This window comes from Arvicanthis niloticus, chromosome 9, assembly GCF_011762505.2.
Source record: "Arvicanthis niloticus isolate mArvNil1 chromosome 9, mArvNil1.pat.X, whole genome shotgun sequence".
Taxonomy (NCBI): domain Eukaryota; kingdom Metazoa; phylum Chordata; class Mammalia; order Rodentia; family Muridae; genus Arvicanthis; species Arvicanthis niloticus.
The window spans coordinates 62,065,451-62,089,982 of record NC_047666.1 but is presented as its reverse complement, the minus strand read 5'-3'; the positions used below and the strand labels follow the sequence as shown (position 1 = coordinate 62,089,982).

The 24,532-nt window shown below is 46.5% G+C and overlaps 1 protein-coding gene and 1 long non-coding RNA gene across 3 annotated transcripts; one reads left to right on the top strand and one right to left on the bottom strand.

Moving 5' to 3' along the window:
- Positions 1-1,380: 1,380 nt before the first annotated feature.
- LOC143443525 (uncharacterized) lies at positions 1,381-4,410 on the bottom strand. 2 transcript variants are annotated; one of them, XR_013112605.1, is made up of 5 exons: positions 4,314-4,410; positions 3,887-4,155; positions 3,754-3,797; positions 2,836-3,103; positions 1,381-2,110 (listed from the first exon to the last, which is right to left on the bottom strand). It is a non-coding gene; the product is annotated as an uncharacterized LOC143443525 (long non-coding RNA). The 2 variants fall into 2 exon arrangements; XR_013112604.1 differs by having other exon boundaries at positions 1,381-3,103.
- A 4,296-nt stretch (positions 4,411-8,706) lies between these two features.
- C1s (complement C1s) lies at positions 8,707-20,486 on the top strand. The gene is made up of 12 exons (XM_034511972.2): positions 8,707-8,890; positions 9,665-9,802; positions 10,142-10,349; positions 10,657-10,834; positions 13,407-13,532; positions 14,544-14,743; positions 15,407-15,560; positions 16,318-16,433; positions 16,841-16,919; positions 17,379-17,507; positions 18,229-18,303; positions 19,114-20,486. The coding sequence occupies exons 2-12, from the start codon at positions 9,780-9,782 to the stop codon at positions 19,908-19,910; spliced, it is 2,085 nt and encodes a 694-aa protein (XP_034367863.1). The 5' UTR covers positions 8,707-8,890; positions 9,665-9,779; the 3' UTR covers positions 19,911-20,486.
- Positions 20,487-24,532: the final 4,046 nt, after the last annotated feature.

The window sequence follows — 24,532 nt, the reverse complement described above, 5'->3', positions numbered from 1 at the left end:
GTACCATAGCAGAACCCTCTCCCTCCTCCCTGCCCCCTCCCCACTTCCCCGCCTCTCTCCTCTAGCTGGGCCTGGAAGCACAGACCTCTAATCACAACTACTTAGGAAGCTGAGGCAGGGGGAGTACAAAATCAAGACCTACCCAGGAACCTTAGCATGACACTGTCTGGAAAGAAAAACAAGTACAAGGAGGGCTAGAGGGAACAGATCTGGCTCTGAGGGAAAACCACTCATCATGCAAGACTGAACCGGAGCTCAATCCCCAGATCCAGTGTAGACATGGAGGACAACGCTGGTTGTGTTCAAGTTGTTTTCAGACCTCCACATACCCACCGCACAGGTGTGGCCTGTCAATTATACACACCATCATCATAAAATATAAAACAATATACTGGGAATGCAGGCTCGGTGGGATAGCACATGCCTAGTGTGTTCAAACTGAAGATTCAATCATCATCATCATCATCATCATCATCATCATCATCATCATCATCATCAGTAGTAAGCTAACAACAGTACACTGAGTGCGAGTTCAAGACCAGCTTGAGCTGTGTAGTGTGACCAGGTCTCAAGAAGAAGAAACAAACCAGGCATGGTGGCACAGGCCTTTAATCTCAGCACTCAGGAGGCAGACAAAGGCAGATCTCTGTGACTTCAAGGCCAGCCTGGTCTATAGAGCAAGTTCCAGGACAGCCAGGGCTACAAAGAATAGCCCTGTCTCAAACAAAACAAAAACAAAACAAAACAAAACAAAACAACAAACAACAACAAGACCCCAAACAAACAAAAACAAAAACAAAAACAAAACAAAAAATCTAAACAAATAAAAAACCCAAACAATACAACCAAACCAAACCAACCAACCAACCAAACAAACAAACAAACAAACAAATTAGAAAACCCCACACCAAATTAAACGAAAGGAAACCAACCAACCAAACAAACCAAAGAAACTGCTGGGTGTGGTGACACCTGTATCCCAGTGTTCAAGAGGCTGATTGGAGAATTGCCATGGAACTGGAAGCTAGCCTGGGCTACAGAGTAAGCTCTTGTCTCAAAACAATACCCTCCAACAAAAATAAACAACCACAATAAGCAATAAAAATTAAAAACATATTTATTCATATGAGTGCACTGTAGCTGTCTCCAGACACACCAGAAGAAGGCATCAGATCCCATTGCAGATGGTTGTCACCTGTGGTTGCTGGGAATTGAACTCTGGCCCTCTGGAAGAGCAGTTAATACTCTTAACCACTGAGCTATCTTTTTAACCCACAACTTAAAAACAAATTAACTATATATGTGATCTTGTTTTGTGCATTCAAAAGAAAAAGTTGCTAGCAAAAAAAAAAAAAAAAAAAAAAAAAAAAAAATTTAAAAATCAGACAATAAGTTCAATTTTGGAAGCAAGCCAGGTGGTTACTTCTCCAGAAAATAATAAATTGAAAAGCTAATCACATATACACAGAAAAATAAAACCCACTGTGTTATCATTAAACTTTCACACAATTTTTTTTGTCCTTTCTTCCACTAGAAAGCAAGTTTCTTTTCTTTTTTTTTAAATGTATTTAGTTTTTTAGAGCGGGGCCTCACTGTGTCTGTGGTCCTGGTGACTTAGTGCTTTTCCTGGCCTTGGCTCTCGTTCAGTGCCAGGTACTGGGTCACAGCATTAATCTGGCTTGCAAAGCCAGTTCCTTCTGAGTATGGGGGTGGGGAAGGATGGGGGCACACAGGGCGGGGTACACACGAAGATTCTTGTCTGTGTTTGTATTCTCAGAACAGAGTAAACACTCAGGGTATATAAGTGTGCTTGCTGCAGTGGGCCTGTAATTCTAGCTACCGAGGTGGCCAGGGCATGAGATTATAAATTCAAGGCCAGTCCTGCAGCTCAAGAAAAATCTGTCTAAACAACAACAAAGTGGATGGGGTGAGGATGTGGGAAGGCAGCAGGGAGGGGGCGGCTGAAGAGATTGGCTCTGCAGTTAAGAAACCCTCGTTATTCTTGCAAAAGACATGAATCCAGTAGCCAGCATTCAGGTTGGTCAGCTCCCAACTGCCTGTGACTTCAGATCCAGGGCATCTGACCTCCTCTTCTGGCTTCTGTAGGTACCTGCACACATATGGTATGCACATACACATACATAGATAACATATACATTAAATTAATTTTAAATTTTTATTATTTGTGTGTGTATGTATGTGTGTATATGTGTGTATGTGTGTGTTTATGTGTGTGTATGTGTGTATATGGTGTGTATGTGTATGTATGTATGTGTGTATATGTATGTGTGTATGTGAGTATGTGTGGTGTGTGTATGTGTGTGTATGTGTGTATATGTGTGTGTATGTGTGTATATGTGTGTGTGTGTGTGTGTGTATATGTGTGTGTTTGTGTGTATGTGTGTGTGTGGGGGAGCAGGGGACACCCATGGGAGTCAGTTCTCTCCTTCATCATGTAGGTCCTGGGAATTTAACTCAGGTCATCAGGCTTGGCAGTGAGCGCCCTCCTAGTGCTTGCACAGTGTACCCTAGGTTCAGTCTGAAGTACCACAAATCAATAAGAACCTTGTTAGATAATGAATCATGATCATATATTAAAACTTTCTGTTTTCCTTTCTCTGTAGTACTAGGGATTGACCTAGGGCCTGGGGTGTGCCAGGAAGACACTCTACCCATCAGGCTGTGTCCCAACCCTGGAGGCCACAGTAAGCACAGAAAGGGTGCTCTGTTTGTGAGTGATAAGACATTTGGAGAAACCTCCACTTATGATCTGACTCTGATGAGCAACGTAGTTTCAGAAACGTGTAGAGCTGTTGTCAAGGAAGATGTACTTACTTCTCACCTGGGGTAGGATAGACCCAGGGATGATGTTAGAGGAAAGGGTTAGCTCGCATCTGGGAAGGATTAGCAGAAAAAGGGAAAACACGGTTGGCCCACTGTGGAAATTCTGGCCATTCTAAGTCCCCTTTCAAGCTTCAGTTCTTTAGGGTAGGGGAAAATCCCACAAATACCAAGATAAGCAACTTATCAGAAGGAAGGGTTGATTTTGGCTCATGGTCTCCTAGATTCCAGTCCACAGTCACTTCTTCCTGTTGTTTTGGACCTGTGAGAACACAGCACACAATGGCCACAGTGTGTGGTGACAGAGGCTGCTTACCTCACTTGGAGCAAAGGGCGGAGGAGCATGTCCCCATGATCCAGGTTCCTCTTACAAGGTTCAATGGCTAAAGGCTCCAGTGTAGCAGTTCTCAACCTGTGGGTCGCAGCCCTCCTTAGCAAACCTCTAGCTCTAAAATATTTACATTGCGACTCCTAACAGTAGCCAAATTACAGTTATGAAGTTACAATGGAAATAATCTTATGGCTTGGTGTGGAGGTCACCACGACATAGGGAACTGTATTAAAGGGTTGGGGCACTGGGAAAGTTGAGAAGCACTGCCTTAGCCTCTCTCAGCAGTGCCATGGGCTGGTGACCAAGCCTGGAACAGATCTGTTTGTTTTTTTAAATACAATTTTTTAAAAAAAGATTTATTTGTTTTATGTATGTAAGTACACTGTCACTGTCTTCAGATACACCAGAAGAGGGCGTCAGACCCCATTACAGATGGTTGTGAGCCACCATGTGGTTCCTGGGAACTGACCTCAGGACCTCTGGAGGAGCAGTCAGTGCTCTTAACCTCTGAGCCATCTCTCCAGCCCCTGACTGTTTTTCTTGCTGATATTGTTTTTCTTTCTTTCCATTATAGATCTTACCTCCTACACGTATCACATGAGCGACAGAGCAGTCCAGCTTTTATCTGTGAGGGCAAAGCATAGGTATGGTGTGCTGGGCTGGCAAATTCCATCGTACACACAGGATCAGGGAAGAAACAGGAGAAGGTCTGACCTTGGATTCAAGTGACTCTTTCCTGAGCTTGAGCATGCGAAAATCCAGCTTCCCGTATGCATTTCAAGGTTGAAGAGTAATTTGAGGCGAGTCTGCCGGTGTTGCAGGTCATATAGTTGGTGAGTGAAATTAAGAAGTACAGGAGAGTCCAGTGTGGTGATACCTATAATCCCAGCACCCAGACGAGGAGGCAGGGGAATCAGAATTTGGAGGATTTTTGAGACTTTGTTGCGTGGTGAGTTTGAAGTTAGCCTGGAATACATGCGAATCTGTTTCAAAACAAAACATACCTGTTTGGTGACTCTTTGTACCCAACAAGCATGAGGTCAAAGAGAAAGCCTGTCCTGGGAGGAGAATGCTTTAAAGCAGAGTGATTTCATGAAAGGCAATGACAGGAGTCATAAAAGAGATGCGTATCTGAAAATACCTGGAAAGATTTGAAGGATGCCTGTCCAGGAGGCCGGAGAGATGGCTCAGCTGTTAAGAACAAGGGCTTCCCTTCCAGGGTAACAGGTTAAATTTTGGCACCCACAAGGAGGCTCACAACCAGCTGTAACTCCAATCCTAGGGCATCTGGCGCCCCCTTCTGGCATTTTCGGGCACAGCATGAACACAGAACATGCAAACCACTCATACCTAAATAAAAATAAAGATTAAAAAAAAAAGTGAGTATTCTTTTGTAGAAGATGTTCTACGAGGTGGAGTTCACCAGCAAGCTCAGTACTGGGGTCAGCTTGGGCTCCAGGGAAAATTAGAAATTAAAAAATTGCACCCAAGTGTGTCACTGGAGGTGGGGATAGCAACACAGCCCCATGAGGGACAGGATTTCAAGACAGCTTGAAACAGGGATGGAGTTCTTCCGAAAAGTGTTTTTCTTTTTCAAGCCTATTTTGGTAGTTAATCCCAGATTTGGGAGTCAGAGGCAGGGGGATCTCAGAGTTTGAGGCTAGCCCAGGATTGAGGGGAGGGGGTATGGATGGAGGGAGAGAACGGAGAGACGGGGGGGGGGGGGGGGGGGGGGGGGGGAGGGGGGGGGAGAGGGAGCAGGCGGGAAGAGAGATCCAGAACACTCAGGGTTACACAGAGAACCCCTGTCTTGAAAAAACAAAAAGCAAACAAAACAAAACCAACAAACAAACCCTGGCAGTGGTGGCAGCACGCCCTTAATCCCAGCACGTGGGAGGCAGACACAAGCACATCTCCAAGTTTGAGGCCAGCCTGGTCTACAGAGTGAGCTCCAAGGGTAGGTAGCCAGAACCACACAGAGAAATCCTGTCTTGAAAAAAACAAACAAACAAGAAACAAACAAACAAATAAAAACAGCAAAAAAGTTTTTTAAACATATATTTTAAGTACAAGAGTCAGTGAGAAAGAAAATAAGACACACAGAGAGCAAGGGTGTGGGCGTCTCAAAGAAGAGACACATGTGAGTGTCTGTGGAAGCTGTATGTACTGGTTTGGGTGGATAAGGACCCCAAATGAGGTCACATGGCAGTTCGTAGCACTGAATAGGGTTAGGGTGGATACAGTAAAAACCTAGGTTGCACCGGGCGGTGGTGGCGCATGCCTTTAATCCCAGCACTTGGGAGGCAGAGGCAGGTGGATTTCTGAGTTCAAGGCCAGCCTGGTCTACAAAGTAAGTTCCAGGACAGCCAGGGCTACACAGAGAAACCCTGTCTCGAAAAAACAAAAAACAAAAACAACAACAACAACAACAACAAAAAACCCCCCAAAAAACAAAAAACAAAAAAACCTAGGTTGCAAAGGGATTTAAACATTTTTTAAAAAAGCTATGTTCTAATTTTCAACACTAGATGGCTGCCTCGTGGCAGGAACATGCTTCCAGCTGGGGGCGGGATGGGGGCGGCGGCGGGGGTTGGGGGCGGGGTTGGGGGCGGGGTGGCGGCGGCGGGGTTGGGGGCGGCGAGGATTCTACTCTACTGCATTCTGAGAGAAAAACAAAAGTGTGCAAGCCCTGGTTGGCTCTTCTACAGTGACTGGACAGGGAAACCTGCTTTCCTGTTCTACTAGCTCGGAAAGGACACTTGCCTCTCAAGTGGGGGTGGGGGGTAGGGGGGTGGGGTGACTGAAGGGCCTACCTGTGGAGCTGAGAGACTTGTGAAAGTCTCACAGTTGAAACAGCCATTGTTGTCCCTGTGACCTGCCAGAAAAGTCTCTCCTTTTTTTTTTACTTAAAAAAAAAAAAAAAAAAAAAAAAAAGATTTATGTATTTACCATTGCTCTCTTCAGACACACCAGAAGAGGGCATCAGACCCCATTGCACATGGTTGTGAACCACCATGTGGTTGCTGGGAATTGAACTCAGGACCTCTGGAAGAGTAGTCAGTGCTCTTAACCTCGGAGCCATCTCTCTAACCCTGAGTCTCTACTTCTAACAGGGTGGTCCTCACCATTTGTCTTAGTCAAGGATTCTATTCCTGCACAAACATTATGACCAAGAAGCAAGTTGGGGAGGAAAGGGTTTATTCAGCTTACACTTCCACACTGCTGTTCATCACCAAAGGAAGTCAGGACTGGAACTCAAGCAGGTCAGGAATCAGGAGCTGATGCAGAGGCCATGAAGGGATGTTACTTACTGGCTTGCTTCCCCTGGCTTGCTCAGTTTGCCTTCTTATAGAACCCAGGACTACCAGCCCAGGTACCCAAAATGCCCCCCCCCCATCACTGAGAAAATGCCTTACAGCTGGATCTCACGGAGGCATTTCCTCAACTGAAGCTCCTTTCTCTGTGATAACTCCAGCTTGTGTCAAGTTGATACACAAAACCAGCCAGGACGCCATAGGAAGTCTGTGCCTATGACTTCACCTGCTGGTCCCCTCTTCCTGTGGGAAGACCTCCAAGTAGTTCTTATCTGTGGCTTGGTCTGGGTTCTTGGCCACCGCCTGGAACACAGGCAGGAACATCCCCACTCTTCACTCTTGGGACCTTGAACACCTCAACTCGGCTGTCCCATGAGCCCTAACCTGTCCCACACTTGGACTTTGCTGGAGTGGGCCCTACTGCAGGCCTGGCAGAGATATAGAGGCCTCTTTGTTTCTTTACCCTTCTTTTAATGAGTGATGTCCGGTAGCAGAAGGATGGTGTGCTAACGGGGAGATGAAGACCCTATCTGTGGATGGATGGAACGAAAGTATTCTCTCTCTCTCTCTCTCTCTCTCTCTCTCGCACGTGTGTGTCCATGTGTGAGTTTATACATTAGATCCCCTGAACTGGGAGTTACAGGAGGTTGTTGTAAAACTCTATTTGTGCTGGGATCTGAACTCTGGTCCTCAGGAAGAACGGTCTTTGGTCTTAACCACTGAGCCATCTCTCCAGCCCTAAAGGTATTTTTATTGGAAACAAAGGTTTGGTATTTCTTTTGAGGTTCCCAGAGATATACCTGGGGGAGGAATGTGGTCATGTTTAAGGTTACATAGGCGTAGACCTAAAAAGCATATTCCATGGCCTGACATGGTGGCACACAGCACTTGGGAGGCAGAGCCAGGCATTCTCTGTGAGTTCAAGGTTGCTCTGGACTACACAGAAAGTTCCAGGGCAGCCAGGACTACACAGTGAGACCCAGTTGCAAGGAAGAAGAATAAAAGAATGAGGAGGAGGCGGAAGAGGAAGAAGAGAAGGAAGAGAAGGAGGAAGAGCATGGTTCACTGCTATTCAAAATTTTTCTTTTAGATTTACTTATTTTATTTTATGTATTTATTATATAAGCATTTGCCTGAATATATGTATTGCTCCACATACATGCCTGGTGGCCGTAGAGGCCAGAAGGTGTCAGGTCCCCCGAACCAGAATTACACTGAAGGTTGTGAGCTACCATGCAGGCGTTGGGACTTGAACCTGGGTCCTCTGGAAGGACAGCCAGTGCTCTTAACCTTGGCGCCATCTTTTCATGTCCTTGTTAGTAAATAATTTAGAAATGGATTCAGAATGACGCTTGAGGGCAAATTTATTAGAGTTGGAGAAACAACATTAGGCAAGCCTCTTTTGATCTCAGGTAGCCCAGGTTGACCTCCAACTGACTATATAAGGAAAGACTGGCCTTAAGTTTCTGATAGCTCTTGGTTTCACTTCCTAAGCACTGGGATCACAGCTGTGCATCAAATTAAACAAGAAACAAACATATTATAGAGACCTAGCTGGCCCCATATTCTCTCTGTAGCCCAGGCTAGACTCAGATTCTCAGAAATTCTTATTCTGGAATTACAGGCATTGGTCACCTTGCCCAGCCTTGAGATGGGATTTTTGGGACAAAGAAAACATGAGAGCACGTGCCGTCTTCAGTCTAGGTGTATGTTGTCACCCGACCACTAGATTTGTCTCAGAGGCAGGATGAGTTGCATTTATTTTTTAATTAAAAAATAATTGCATTTACATGGTCTCAGAGGACAGCTTGCAGGAGCTGTCTTTTCTCCAGTGATGTGGGTCCAGTCTTTCTGCCTGGAGGTAGGTACCTTTCTGAGCGGAACCATCTTGCCTCCTATAGCCTTAAGACGACTTCTATTTCTGATGACTCTCTTCCTTTGATTTGTGATTCACACAGATTTGGACTTTTTGAGTTTAGTTTTCCTCCCTCTTATTAACTCCTCCTTCCTTTAAAAATAAATCACCCGACTTCCCCGAAATCTCTGAAACACACCCTTTGGCTGAAAGAGAGAATTAGGCAATCTCAAAATTCCCCATTCACCTCTTTTCTCGGGATCTCAGCCCAGCGAAGCGGATGCAGTTCTTGTTTTAAAAGCAGAGGGCGCTCTAAGATCAAGGCCGATTACCCTTAACTAGGTTGTGGTCTCCCAGCCCCCTCTGTTTGCAACAGGGAATTTCGGACATGCACAACACACTCCGGTAGGGAATCTTTAGAGCAGACAGAACAGGGAGGTCGGGCGGAGCTTCCCGCCGAGGCTGACTCTCTCTGGAGCCGCAGGGCTTCACAGCATGACCAGAGGCAGGAGCGGAGGCTGACCCACTTGTTCCTATCAGCTCCTGAAGGTAACAACTTTAAAGAGCGAAGCTTTGATAGAGGGACAGGGAAAGACAGGGGACCATCTAGAGTAAGGTTTGGAACAAAGATGGAGGGTTGGAAGGGGCTCAGAGCGAGGGCAGAATACTGGACCCCCGCCCCACCCCACCCCACCCCAGCCTCGTGTTTTCACATAGCAGTGTTTTCAGGGGTAGAGGCAATTTGTGAAAGACTTTTCTGGGAACTATGGGAAGATACCTTGTTTTTTAAGCAAAGGACAAAACAAACCAACTTCAGAAAAGTAAAGGCAGGCGTATCCCCTTGTCCTGATATTTCTCAGTTAGCTTTCCCTTTCCCCATCACTCTCTGCATCCTGTCACCGCAGGGGCATACTTTCTTTCTGATTAGCTTCTCCTAAGGTCTCTTCCTGTCCCTATTGAAGGAAACTCATTCCTCTGTCAGTGGCCATTGGGTCACCTGCAGAAGCACCTGCAATAGCGTGTCAAAGGGAGCTGATTTGAATGGGAGGGCATCAATCTCAAGGTGGGCGGTCAGGATGTTCAGGCCTGTGAGGAAATGTGGAGAGATTGATGCAAGGGGCCAGGAGTGGGTGGAGGAGGACACAAAAGGCAGGGAGAAACTCCTCACTAATTTGCAGAAAAATGGGAAGATGACTCCGGGCAGGGTAACTCAGTGCTGGTCTGGGAAGTTAGTTGAAATCTCACCAGGGAGGATGTGAGGGGCCAGGTATCGTGTGATGACCATTCCTGATAGGAACTTATCTCTATGGTATTCTTGCAAAGGTGACACTGAGCCCTGGGTGGCCCCTCACTACCAAAGCAGGCACCTGTCAGATAAAGACAGCCAGGCCGGTTGTCCTTTACCTCCTAAGTCAGAGGGCCAGAGAGCCAGAGAGCCATGGGCAAATCGCCAGAGATGTGGTAAGTGATCAGGTATCTACGGAAATGTGCATGGACTCCACCTCCACTCTCTGTCTATTACAGTTTTGAGACAGGGTCTCACTATGCAGCCCAAGCTGGCGTGACAATCACTATCCTTCTGTCCCCAGAGTGCTGGGCTTACACACAGGCCTGTTGTATGTGGCTTCTCATTTTCTCCAGAAAGAGCTCAGATCTGAACCCTGATTTCTAAATTTTTATATATTTAGTCTTAGCTTTGTCTAGTCTGTGGCGTGTTGGCTGGCTAACAGTCAGAGCTCTGATGAAGCCATCGGTTCCTGGCTTCCCTGCCTCTCATTGATTTTTTTTTCCTCCTTCCAGGTGCTTCGTCCTGTTTTCTCTTTTGGCCTCATTTTCTGCTGAGCCTACCATGTACGGGGAGCTCCTGTCCCCTAATTATCCCCAGGCGTACCCCAATGAAGTCGTGAAAACTTGGGACATAGAAGTCCCAGAGGGGTTTGGGATTCACCTTTACTTCACCCATCTGGACATAGAGCTGTCAGAGAACTGTGCATACGACTCAGTGCAGGTATATTCCAAGCACAGGAGGGAGAGAGATGGAGGGGTGGAGAGCATGGAGGAATGAAAGGATTTGGGGGGGCTGTGTGTTGTCAGGCTGTCCTATGGGGTGGGGGTATGGCTCAGTGGTAGAGTAAATCATGTAAGGACAAGGCCCTGAGTTTGATCCCCAGCACTGGGGGCACATGAGGTGGGGATGGAGGAGACAGACAGGACAGACAGACAGACAGACAGACAGACAGACAGACCTGGAGATCGGGAGTAAAGTTTCTGTTCTCTTTTCCTGTTCTTAGTTTTACCTTTGATTCTTCTCTCAGATAATCTCAGGAGGCTTTGAGGAGGAGAGACTCTGTGGCCAGAGGACCAGCAAGAGTCCCAACTCCCCCATTATAGAAGAGTTTCAGTTCCCGTACAATAAACTCCAGGTGGTCTTCACGTCAGACTTCTCCAACGAAGAGCGGTTTACTGGCTTTGCAGCGTATTACACTGCTGTAGGTAAGGCCTTGTGCTCTCTCTGTACGTGACATCTGGATCCAACCAAAAGATGAGAGGCAGGTAAAGTACCACACAATGCATCAGATGGGGCTTCTGTTCTCTCTTGCTCTGAGTCTTGGTCTTACTATGCAGCCCCGGCTGGACACTTCAAGTCTCCAGGTATTTGCTTATATCTTTAACAAGTGTTGACTTGCCCTGTATCTACTCACGAATTGCCTTTGTGTGACTTTATCATGTTAGTGGTGGTAAAGAGCAGACAGAGACCGAGAACCACGGAGAAATGGTGCTCTAGCAGAAGGCTTGCTTACGTGAATGCAACCTTTCAGCTCAACCCTACAGTGTGGGTACCGTTGTCTTCCTATAAAGACAAGGATCTGGTCTGGGTGGTGCAGGCCTGTGATCCCATACACTCTGGAGGCCAAAACCGAAGAATTGTCAACTCAGGGTCAACACAGGCAACTTAGTAAGATCCCGTCTCCATATCAGAAGCAAAAAGAGGGCTGGTGAGACAGTTCAGTCTGTGAAATGGTTGCTATGCAACCACCCATGGTCAGGGCCCATGAGAAGGTAGAGGCATAAAGAGCTTGTTCTTGGACCTTCGTGTGTGTGCCTCAGGATGCCCCCACTGTGCGCACACATGCATGGACAGTAATAATAAATACAAACTTGAACTGGGTGTGGTGGCCCATGCCGTTAATCCCAGCACTCAGAAGGCAGAGGCAGGCAGATCTCTGTGAGTTTGAGGCTAGCCTGGACTATAGAGTGAGTTCTGGGATGATCAGGGATATCTAGATAGAGATCCTGTCTTAAAAAAATTAAGAAAGCCGGGCGGTGGTGGCACACGCCTTTAATCCCAGCACTTGGGAGGCAGAGGCAGGCGGATCTCTGAGTTCGAGGCCAGCCTGGTCTACAGAGTGAGTTCCAGGACAGCCAGGGCTACACAGAGAAACCCTGTCTCGAAAAACAAAAAAGAAAAAAACATCACTCCAGCTTAGTGCTTCCTTTGTGTCTGTAAGGTTCTCAGAAACCTCAGGACTAGAGAAAAAGTGGAAACCAAGAGTGTTAATAATCTGCCAAGGACTGTATAAGAAGGACTGTGTGGTACTCTAATGTAGTCAAGTCTTCAGATCCTAGGTCCTTCTACATCCATCTCCAGGTTAAAATGAAATCAGGACTGCTCATAAAGTCCAAATGCTGTCCAGTTTCACAGAAAGGCCAACATCCCTTAGGTACTAACGTTTCTCCCCAGATGACGTCACCACCATCTTTACTTTCAACGGTGTCTCTCAGGCACAGATTTTTTTTTTTCTTTTCCAGACTGAGTGTCTCTATGTAGCCCAGGTTGGCCTTGAACTCCTGGTTCTCTTGCTTCAGTCTTCTGAATGCTGGAGTTAGGGCACGTGCCAACAGGGCAGGGTGTTGTCTATTTTGTATGCAAGAAAAGTCGTAGGGCTTCTCATGGTGTGAGCTTCCTTATGGCACAGTGGCAGGACACAGTTCCGAATCGGACTTCAGAAAAGTAACATAGAGAGAGACTGTCCTCATTGCATCTGTAGATTTTAAAATATGGGGCCAGAGAGCAAGTACTCTTAACCACTGAGCCATATCTCTGCCCCTCCCAACTTCTTTTATTAATATGTGTTAGTTATACATAATAACAGTCTCATGATCTTTTCATACTCATACATGATGTATTTGTCCAGGCTTGCCCTCTGTACCCTCCCGTATCCCCTCCTAATTCTTCTTCTCTTTCGTCTTCTGCTTTTCTGTCTTTTTATGTTGATGAATTTCACTAGGTCCGTGTAAGAGCTTGTCCAGGGGTTATTTATAGGCACCTGGGCACTGTACCAGTGGCTATACCTCTGAAGAAGATGTCTGTCCTTCCTCCAGCAATAAATTAGTTGCCTATAGATCCTCAGGGAGGGGTGGGGCCACATGAGTCCTTCTCCACGCCATGACAGGATATTGACAGGCACGGTCTTGTGCGGGTAATAACATCCGAGGTGAGTCTAAGAGTGTCATGGCCTGCAGGGCCTGGAAGACAGGATCCTGCAACAGTTGGTCTCTTCCTCTGGCTCCTACGTTCTTCTTACATGGCACCTCTTTCATGATGTTCTTGGAGCCTTAGAGTCTTTTCTTCCTTCCTTCCTCCCTCCCTTCCTTTTTCCTTTCTCCCACCTCTCTGTATCTCTCTCTCTCTCTCTCTCTCTCTCTCTCTCTCTCTCGTTATCTTTATCTCTCTGTCTTGTCTGTCTCTCTCTGTCTCTGACTCTCTCTGTCTCTTTCTTTCTTTCTTTCTTTCTTTCTTTCTTTCTTTCTTTCTTTCTTTCTTTCTTTCTTTTTTGAGAAAGGGTTTTGCATTGAAGCCCAGGCTGGTCTTGGACTCAGGTCAGTTCTGCTTTGGACACCTGAATACTGGTATTACAGGCATGAGCCATCATGCCTGGCTCTGAGAGTATTTAAGGAACAAGCCTTTTCTGTTTGTTCGTTTTTCATCCTTATAGACTCGCCTTACATCATTCTTCCTTCGAGGTCTTTGTTCTTGATCTTGAATTTTCTCTGCTTTTTGCAGATGTAAATGAATGCACAGATTTTACAGATGTCCCTTGCAGCCACTTCTGCAATAATTTCATTGGTGGATACTTCTGCTCCTGTCCCCCGGAGTACTTCCTCCACGATGACATGAGGAATTGTGGAGGTGAGTTTAGCATTAAGAGGTCTTGATGTTCCCTCGGATTTGGGATGGACCGAGGACTTAGTCTATCTTTCCAATTTTGATTAGGCTTTTCCTTCAATGGCACCTGCTTTTAGCTATTCACAGATGGAATAGGAGCCTCAGGAGGGGAGGAAGATAAGGTGTATTCACTTTACTTTGCTGTGAAAGGTGACTTAAACAGATACAAGGATAAAATGTTTATTTTGGTTCATGGTTATGGCAATTTCAGTGTCTGGTGGGTGGATCCATTGTTTTGGGGCTGTGGTGGGGTGGAGCATCATGTAAGGGAGTCGGGTGGTAGAGCAAAGCTGCTCACCACAGGACAGTGGGGAGGCAGAGACGGAGGCCAGGGGTACCAATGTCCTTTCCAAGGTCATACTGTGGTGACCTAACTTCTACCTATTAGGCCAGATGAAGATTCCATCATCCACCTAACGCTGTCACAGGCCAGTGACCAAGCCCTTGGCATATATCACTTTGGAAGATGTTTAAGATTCAAACCACAGCCGGGCAGTGCTGGTGCACGCCTTTAATCCCTGCACTTGGGAGGCAGAGGCAGGTGGATTTTTGAGTTCGAAGCCAGCCTGGTCTACAGAGTGAGTTCCAGGACAGCCAGGGCTACACAGAGAAACCCTGTCCCGAAAAACAAGCAAGCAACCAACCAACCAATCAAACAAAAAGATTCAAACTACGACATGAGCCTTCAGGGGAAAGTTGGTTCATTGGAAAAGAGGGCTAGATGCCTGTGAAGAGACTGCCCGAGGCTGTTCACAACTATGGACAGTTCCACATGGAAACTTTCTTATACAACCGTAGCAAACAGACAGACCGCACAGGCATTGGCTAGCTTGCCGCATAGCATTGTGGGTAATGGCTTCACAGAGGCTTCATTTAAGGAACAGATCCTGGGCTAATCTGAACGGAAGATTCAGAGAGGGCGGGGACTTCTTGTCTCTGTATCTGATTGGTCCTTTCTTGTTTTCTCTTCTATAGTTAACTGTAGTGGGGATGTGTTCACTGCCCTGATTGGGGAGATCTCAAGTCCCAATTATCCCAATCCATACCCGGAGAACTCAAGGTGTGAATACCAGATTCGGCTGCAGGAGGGCTTCCGAGTGGTGGTGTCTATCCGGAGAGAAGATTTTGATGTGGAACCAGCTGACTCGGAGGGGAACTGCCATGATAGTTTGATTGTGCGTTGTAGATGATGAATGTGGTTCCGACCCCCAACCCATTTAGATTGCTGAGGCTTCTCTTGGCATCTGCCTTCTCTGTGGTTCCGGGCAAACACTCCACTGCATTGCTAGATCTCAGACACTAGCTTTACCTTTTGGTCCGCGCCCTCCCCCACTTCTCCTGCTCCTTCCTTAAGCCAGAGCTTTTCTATGTAGCCCATGCTGGCTTCAAAACTCTCAAAACCACTCTCTCATCCGAGCCTCTGGAGTGCTAGGATTACAGATGTCAGCCTCCTCTCCCTCCCTCCACGCCTTTACTTCTTTCTTCTTGCACCGGGGATTGAACCTTTGGCCCCATGTATGCTAGGCAAGTGTTCTACCACTGAGCTACGTTTCCAGCCTTTTCTATTTTCTTATTTCAGCACAGATTCTCGTTGAATTGCCCAAGTTGGTCTTAACTTGTAATAGTCCTGTCTCAGTCTTCCAAGTAGCTGTGTTTACACCATCAGCCAGACCTAGTGTTTGAAATTACAGTGATCTTTTCTCCCACCCACCCTTTGTTTGTTTGCTTGTTTCTTTCTTTGTGTTCCACTAAGCATCGCTCTCATTTCGTACCCCATCCGTTCATTCCCTCCTATACATTTTTCTCTCTTGTGATTTTGTAACATTGTTTCCTTCCAGTTTGCTGCAAAAAACCGACAGTTTGGTCCTTACTGTGGCAATGGGTTCCCTGGACCCCTAACTATTAATACCCAGAGCAATACTCTTGATATTGTCTTCCAAACTGACCTAACAGGGCAAAAAAAAGGCTGGAAGCTTCGTTACCATGGAGATCGTGAGTACCCTAAAAGCTCCTCTTTGACTGGGGATACAAAATTCTTTGGACACGTAGAATCAAAACAGACAGACTGTTCTTTAGTTAATAATTTTTTGACTAGTCTCGAAAACGCAGAAAAGGAGGAGGAGGGGCAGCTGATGGGTGGCATTGTATTCTTTTACAGGTTGGAATGGTAGACATTAGAACTGAGGACAACAGGAAGTTTTGGAAAGTATGAGGGGACAGGGCCAGTGTGTAAGAGAGTTTTCTGGGATCTGAGTTTGGATCTTTGTATCTATAACAAAAATCTAGCCATAGGAAAGTACATTTGTAACTCCCGTGTCTCCACAGGAGTGGGCAGAGAAAGGAAAATCACAGAGTCTTGGTGGTCAGCTAGCCTAGGCCAACATGGCAAGCTCCAGGGGCTGTGAGATACTTTGTCTCAAGAGGGTAAGGCAGAGAGTGACAGGGCAGGCACCCAGTGTCCTTCTCCAGCCTGTGCCTAGCCCCTCTCCCCCATGCACAGAAAATGTGAGAATGTCTGAAGATGTTATTACACAGATATAACTCCAGTACCAGAGAAGTAGAGGCAGGAGAATTACTGCAAGTCAGACCAGCCTGGGCTACATAGTAAGCTCCAATCTACCCTAGGGTACACAGAGAGATCCTGTCTCAAACAGGGGTGGTGGTGACAGCGGCGGCAGAAGCGGCGGGAATTATGTAAAACAGCACAGTTTCCAGCTATTTAATAAATCTCATTTCTGTCCTGTACAAGCCATCCCCTGTCCCAAAGAAATCACTGCCAACTCTATCTGGGAGCCTGAAAAGCCAAGATACGTGTTTAAAGATGTGGTGAAGATTACCTGTGTGGATGGATTTGAAGTTGTGGAGGTAAAGTACCACTCAGGCACGAGCTCAGAAATCCGCCTGCCTCTGCCTCCTCAGGCATCTTCTTAACCTCAGGCTCTAGGTCAGTACTGTGAGCATGGGAGGTTGTCGCTGCCTGATCAAGGTATTAACAAGTCCCATGAATAGGACGTGTTGTCAGTCGTTCCTGTGAGGTCTGGTGCTCCTGGTCCAGCCCGCCCTCTCTGCACTCTGACAGGGCTGAAACGCTGGGACAGGGCTGTCCTCTCACTGCAGCTCCTGGATACTTTGAGTTATTCTTCTAAAGATGTCCCAAGTCTCTTTTGATAAGGACTTCTCATTGATCCAAGGCCAGAGATTCAATTTCATTATTGGATTTGGTTTTCTGTATGTTTTTTTTTAAATTAATGTTGATGTCTGTTTTCCTCCAGGGAAATGTTGGCTCGACATCATTCTATTCCACTTGTCAAAGCGACGGGCAGTGGAGCAACTCCAGGCTAGGATGTCAACGTAGGTGTCTCTTCAAAGCAGAACTCCTCTTTCCCCTCCCAGAGGGGACGGAATAATCAGCACATCACAATCCGAATGCACAGCTTTCTTATAGGCTTGCGAGAGAACGGCTGGCATTTTTGGAAGGAGTCTGGCATAGAGGATTGTCTAGCCCTCTCCCAGTCCAGGCCAATCAGACTACCATGTTTCTTCTAAAGAACGGGACAACGGGATATGTTGTCAGTACTAAGGGAGTATATTTTGGGCTCACACAGGAGCCTCTGCCGCCCAGAGAACTAGGTTTTCCTCTATCTGCACTGGCAGGTCTCAGTGCTAGAGAATTGGGTTAGAGAAGGCTGGCTTTGAAAGATTCATCATGGGGGTGGTTATGGATGTGGCTGAGAAAGGGGTGGGGGTGGAATGGGTCCCCAACTCTTCCTGGGAGGGAGTGACTGTCCGTGCCTCTGCTTCTTCTCGTAGCTGTGGACTGTGGTGTTCCAGATCCCATTGAGAATGGTAAGGTTGAAGATCCAGAGGACACTACATTCGGTTCTGTCATTCACTACACGTGTGAAGAGCCGTATTACTACATGGAACACGGAGAAGGCGGTAGGTTCTTCTACTAGAGAAGAGAGAGGGAAGGAGTGTGGGTGACTAGGAGGGTGATTACTGCGCTCTCTCTGGTTGGAGAGAGTTTCTGGAGAAGTGTGTGTGTGTGTGTGTGTGTGTGTGTGTGTGTGTGTGAGAGAGAGAGAGAGAGAGAGAGAGAGAGAGAGAGAGAGAGAGAAGACATTGTCATCCTTTCAGCTTAGTCTAAGGACACACTTGTCTTGTATTCATGGGGAGTCATAGGGGCCACCAGCTTAGTGTCACAGTGCAACAGGAATTCCTTTACAACATCTATTTTCTGTGGTCATCTGTCTCCGCAGCAGTTATTTCAGATAAAATCCACAGGAGGGCAGGCATGGTGATGTAGGTTTGTAATTCTGGCCCTTGAAAGGTAGGGTAGGAGTTGTTCAATGTGAGCCTGGGCTATCCTCACCTCTCCCTCTTCCCACTTCTCCCCTCCCCATCTCACTCTAGTCTTTTGGAGATGGATTCACATGGTTCAGGGCGGCCTTTTGTATGTAGCAGAGGCTGGCCTGGATCTTTCTGCTTCCACCTCCTAAGTGCTGGGATTACAGGCCAGTGGCATCATTCACGGCTGAAGGTTCTTGTCTAGATTTGATCTGTGTCCCTGTTCAACATCCAGAGGAGCTGGAGCTTTGGATACAGGGGGAGGGAGAGAGATGCTCGGAATGTGTGTGACATGCTCCTTGTGTTATTCCAGCGGAGTATCACTGTGCTGCTAATGGGAGCTGGGTGAATGACCAACTGGGTATGGAGCTTCCAAGATGTATTCCAGGTAATCTGGGCTGTGGTGTGGGTAGAAACCATAGCTATACATCCAGGGAGTAAGTTCTGCATGAAATTAGCTGTAGCCCTCCCTGGAAAGAGCTTAGCCCTGTCTCCCAGAGCTCAGCATAGTGAAGTGATAGTAACTCTGGACTGTGGAATTCCTTCAACGGCATCAACTCAGGCTGACTTGAAGGGACATAGAAAAGCCTGCCAGCATCAACAGTTGGTGTTACATTAGTCGTTAGGGAAGTGCCGATCAAACCATGCTAACGGGTCTGGTGGTGTACACTTATAATCAATCGCAGCACTCTGGATGCTGAGAAAGAATTGTGAGTTGTGAGACCAATTTGGACTACATAGTGACTACACACACACACACACACACACACACACACACACACGATAAGGACTTCATCTGAGTATCAGCTGAAGGTAGAAAGCCTGCTGCCGTTATCTGTGTGAGGTTAAGAGTCTCTCAGCATTGGCTTCTAGTTGGGTTTTTGGCCTTATGGGCTAAGCGTGAGGCATGCCCCAGAGGAGCTATGAGCCAAGCTGTGAACTGTAAAATACTAGCTCGTTTTGATTTAGTCATTTATATAACCCTCCTGTCTAGCCAGTTTCCACCATAAGTCTGCTTGGCATTGGCAAAGGAAGTGTTTAGGTGAGACTAGGAAGAGTCAGATATGGAGGGAGTTGACTAAAATTGATTAAGGCGTGCTGGGGAACTCAGTCGTCCATTGGGTAGAACATTTGAGTGGCTGGATTTTCCAGAGGCCAGCATCGTTCCCTGCATCTCTCCATCTTGTTCTTATTCTAGTCTGTGGAGTACCCACCGAGCCCTTCATCATGCAGCAGAGGATATTTGGAGGGTACCCTGCCAAGATTCAGAGTTTTCCCTGGCAAGTCTTCTTTGAGTACCCCCGAGCTGGCGGGGCTCTTATCAATGAGTACTGGGTGTTGACAGCTGCCCACGTTGTGGAGGAAAACTCTGACCCGTCGATGTATGTGGGGTCCACGTCTTTGAGGATGGATCAATTGGAAAATGCCCAGAGGCTCGTCACCGAACGCGTGATCATTCATCCCGGCTGGAAACAAGGGGATGACCTGAACACACGGACAAATTTTGACAATGACATTGCCCTGGTGCAGCTGAAAGACCCTGTGAAAATGGGACCCACTGTCTCCCCCATCTGCCTGCCAGGCACCTCCTCAGAGTTCAACCCCTCAGAGGGTGACCTTGGGATGATCTCAGGGTGGGGCCGAACAGAAAAGAGATTTAATGTTATCAAACTCAGAGGGGCAAAGTTACCCGTAACCTCTTTAGAAAAGTGCAAACGGGTGAAAGAAGAGAACCCCAAAGCAAGGCCAGGTGACTATGTTTTCACTAACAACATGATCTGTGCTGGAGAAAAGGGTGCCGACAGCTGTGAAGGGGACAGCGGGGGCGCTTTTGCTTTGCCGATCCCCAATGTCAAGAACCCCAAATTCTATGTAGCTGGCCTGGTGTCCTGGGGAAAAAAGTGTGGGACCTATGGGATCTACACAAAGGTAAAGAACTACGTGGACTGGATCCTGAAAACTATGCAGGAGAACAGTGGGCCCAGGAAGGACTAAGCAGTAGGTGACAACACCCCTCCAGGGCACAGCAAGCATCGCTCTCAGATTCTATGGCTGTTTCATTATTCACAATGATGGAGAGAAGATGCAGGAGAATGGTTAACAATTGGACTTGATTGTCAAGAAGGCTGCATGGAGGCAGAACTGATCACTGAGCAGTGTTGGTTATTTGGTTGCTAGTGCTAACAACATGGCGGAAGCCCTTTTATCTTGAGCTATTCCACAGGGATATCTTAACCGATTCTCCCCTCATTTAACCTGCTTGAAATTCCTTATTTACTTACAATAAAGTATGTTTCCAACCCGGTTCTGGCTGGCTCGAGAGCCACAGAAGGAGAGGGAGATTTGAGGGTATCACTTCCTGGACTTCTGGAGCTCATCTCTAACACTATGCAGACAGGGAACACCGCCTTTTTTCTCTCTAAGTGAGATTTACTGAATTTACCGGGAAGTTAGAATTGACTACTTTAGTTTTCCTTTGTGAGTTCTTTCAATATGTTTCCTAGAAGTTAATTTTCTTGTAATCCTCCTTTGTATCATACAATGTAATGACTTAGTAAAAGAGAAAGTGAACCTTGTTGGTCTGCTTTTTTGGTACTTTTGGTTAGTCTGTCAGTTAGGTGGCAAAATGGACTGAAGTCTGTAACAAAATTTGTCAGCCAGAAGTTCAGAGATGCTTCCCTGACTCTAGAGAGGAAATCGGAAAACAAAGCACCGAAATGAAACAGAATCTCCTTCCCAAGAATGCCAAAGGACCATAGAATAAAGACATTTTGTGTGAGTCAGGATCTCACTATGTAGTCTGCATTGGCTTGGAACTCATGCTGTGGTCTGGAATTTATTGTTTCCTTGCTTTGGTCTCCCTAAGTGCTGGGATTACAGGTCTATGCCAACACATCTAGTATGCATGTATGTGTTTATTGGCTGCTCCAAGCACGGAATCCACGAGCCTCACACATAAGAGGTGTTCTACCACTGAGATACGAGATATGTTACAGCCCGGAAACATAGCTTTTTTTTTTTTTTTTTTTTTTTTTAAATAATAGAGCAGTGGTCCACAACTATCAGAAAATACATATTTCCAGTGGTCTTAGGATCCTCTAACGGTAAACTTATTTTTGTTGCTACTTCATAACTGTAATTTTGCAACTGAGTGGTGTCTCATTTGCTAAAACCATCAGAAGTACATATTTTCCAGTGGTTGAGACCCACAGGTTGAGAACTGGTGTGAGAACCTTATCTATAGCCCAGGCTGGCCTCAAATGAGCTAAGTAGCCAAGGATGACCTTGAACTTCTGATCTTCCTGCCTCCATTTTCTGAGTGCTGGGATTACCATGTGTACTACCTTGCATGGTTTATGTTTGCTGAGGACTGAGTTCAAAGGCTTCGTGAGTACCAGGCAAACACCCTGCCTACTGAGCTACAAACCTCCGCAGAAGGACAGCCTTGTAGGAGCTGCAAGCAGGAGATGCATCCGTTTCCATGAGAGTTTAGGATTGAGAACAAGAGTGGACTCTTGTCTGGAGAGTGCAAACTTGACAAATCGTAAGTCCCATCCCCAAATCTGTGGAAGGAAAGAACCGATTTCTCAAAGGTGTACTCTGACCACTACACACAGTGTGCCTTGGCATGTGCATGACCAGTTTGAAACACACACACACACACACACACACACACACACACACACACACACACACACACTAATGATGATGATGATAAATGGGGCAGGTGGAAGAGCTGGATGTGGCAGTGTGTACTTTTTATTCCAGCACTTAGGGAGGCAGAGGCAGGTGGATCTCTGAGAATTCGAGTCCAGACTGATCTACTTAGCAAATTCCAGCCCAGTCAGAGCCACATAGTTAGACCCGAAAACAAAATAGAAATAATAAAACATTTTTAAAAGGGAGAATCTGTGAGATGGCTAGGTGGGTTAAGGCACTTGATGCCCAGCCTGGCAACCTGGGTTTGATCCCCAAGTTCCACAGTGGAGGAGAGGACCAGTTCCCAAAAGTTGTCCTCTGACTTCCACATGTGAGCTATGCTTCCACGTGTGGAAACAGACAGACACACGCACACACACGCGAGCGTAATTTAAAATAATAATAGGGATGGAGGTTTAGCTCAGCGGTACAGTGCTTGTCTAGCATACACAAGGCTCTGAGTTCAAGTCCAAGCACCACAAAACAACCCCCCCCCCAAAAAAAGAGTAAGAATCTGGGTCTGGGGGCGGGGCCTTGTGTTGGGGGCGGGGATCTGGCCTGTCTGCTTCCGAGAGGTGACTTTCAGGACAGGACAGCTTTTGCCAGAGAGAACAGGAATGTGTTTGGAGCTTATCAAGAAAGGACTCTGCTCTTGCACAGAGATAAATAGTTCAGTTCAAAAGTTCACTTAGATTGCAGGGTAAACACATCACTGGTAACCAGAATGGGAAACCAGTCTGCTGGGCCCGGGGGGCCTGTTAACCCCAGCTGCTTAGGGAGCCGAAGCAGGTTTATAGGCAGGTTTATAGAGTGAGTTCAAAGCCAGTTTAGGCTACAGAGTTGGACTCCAGACTCTGTCTCACAAAGCAAAACAAAACACAACACAGCAAACAAACAATGTCAACATCACCACCACCACCACCACCAACAGCAGCCCTGGAGAAACAGGGCTGGAGAGATGGCTCAGCAATGGAGAACACTGGCTGCGCTTTCTCGGGGTTCAATTCCCAGCGCCTGCAGGGCGGCTCCCAACGGTCTGGGACTCTGTCCCAGGAGATCTGACTATCTCTTCTGTCCTCCTCAGGTGCACACGATGCGCAGACATACATGCAGGCAAAATATCCCTAGGCATAAAGTAAATAAGAATAAAACATAAAAAACACTGGATTCTACTCCATAAAAAAAGGAAAGAAACCCACTGAGAAGCTGATCTGCGATAGAGCGATTCCTTTCTTTTGATATTTGAGATAATAGCAAAAAGTGAAAAAAAATGAGCTAAAACTCTAATGCCTTTTTTTTGTTTGAGACAGGGTCTCATGTAGTCCAGAATGGCCTTCATCTTCCTGTTTAGATAGTGGTGTGAGCATCTGGTCCTCTTAACCTCTGATACCTCTCCCAGGTGCTGGGCTTAGAGGTGTGTGTGTGTCACCATGTCTGGCTTTAAGACTGACAAGTTTATAGAAAAAGTTGACATGTTTCCAGTGAGAAGCTCCATCAGCTTGGGCTTTTAGCTCTTACTCGTGAGCCCAGGTACCTGTGAGGAAATTCCCTCCTTGCTGGCAGGGGTAGTGGTACAGGCTTGTCACCCTAGATACTCAGGACGCTGGTGTAGAAGGATCATAAGTTCAAGGCCAGCCTAGGCTACAGCAAAGTACAGCCCAGCAACTTTGTGGGATCATATCTCAAAATAAACACTAAATAAAGGGCTTCCAGAGAGAGTTCAGATGTGGCCAGATGGTGTGAAGACACGAGTTCAATCCTCAGGATGTAGACCATTTACTCCTGTAAATCGTTCTCTGTCTGCCATACCTGCGCCATGGGACAGACACACGCCCATGGTACACACACACACACACACACACACACACACACACACACGCTATAAAAAGAAAAGAAGTGCCCTTCTGTCCCCCAGCAAGTCCTTAGCCAACAGAAAGGGGGCTCCTAGGAAGCTCGGTGCGGAGATGGGGCTGCTCTGGGTCCTGCCAGTGCTAAGCACTTTTCTTCCATCAGCTCCAGGTTCCTTTAATCTTAGCACTTGGGAAGCAGAGGCAGGCAGATCTCCACAGTGAGTTCTAGGTCAACCAAGGCTACACAGTGAGACAGTGTCTCAAAAAAAAAAAAAAACCCAAACAAACAAGTAAATAAGAATGATGGCATGGGGGGGGGGTAGGTGGAGAAGTGGCTCACTGGTTGAGAGCACTGGCTGCTTTTACAGAAGTGCTGGTTTTGATATCCAGCACCCACATGGCAGCTCACAGTCACTTCCAAGTCCAGACTCAGGAGATCCAATGGTCTCTTCTGGCTTCCTTGGGCACCAGGAACACACGTGGTACATAGACATACATACAGGCAAAACACCCATACACATAAAACAATAATTAGAAAAGTTTTTAAAATGGCTTAAAAATATCTTCCTTATTATGAAATAATTTAAGTAATTTATTCTATATGCAAAACAAGAAGACAAAAGGAAACAAATTTTGGGCCAGAGAGATAGCTCAGTGGGTAAAAAGCATGTGTTGTCTGTCATGCTTGGAGACCTGGACTCCACACAGTGGAAGCATAGAGCTGACTCCTGAAAGCTGCCCTTTGACTTCTACACATGTGCCATAGTGAATGAATACACACACACACACACACGAAGGCACACCTACACACACACACACACACAAAGAGAGACAGAGACAGAGACAGAGAATAAATAAAATAAATGTAAGTTTGTCCAAAGTCACCTGTATATTGTCCTTTTTACAATTATTTTTTGAAAAGGATTTATTTATTTTTGCTTTATGTGTATGTGTATTTGAGTGCTTATCTGTGTTCCACATGCATGCCTGGTGCCTACAGAGGCAAGAAGAGGGCGTCAGATCTTTTGGAAGTCGAGTTACAGATGGTTGCGAGCCACCTTATGGGTG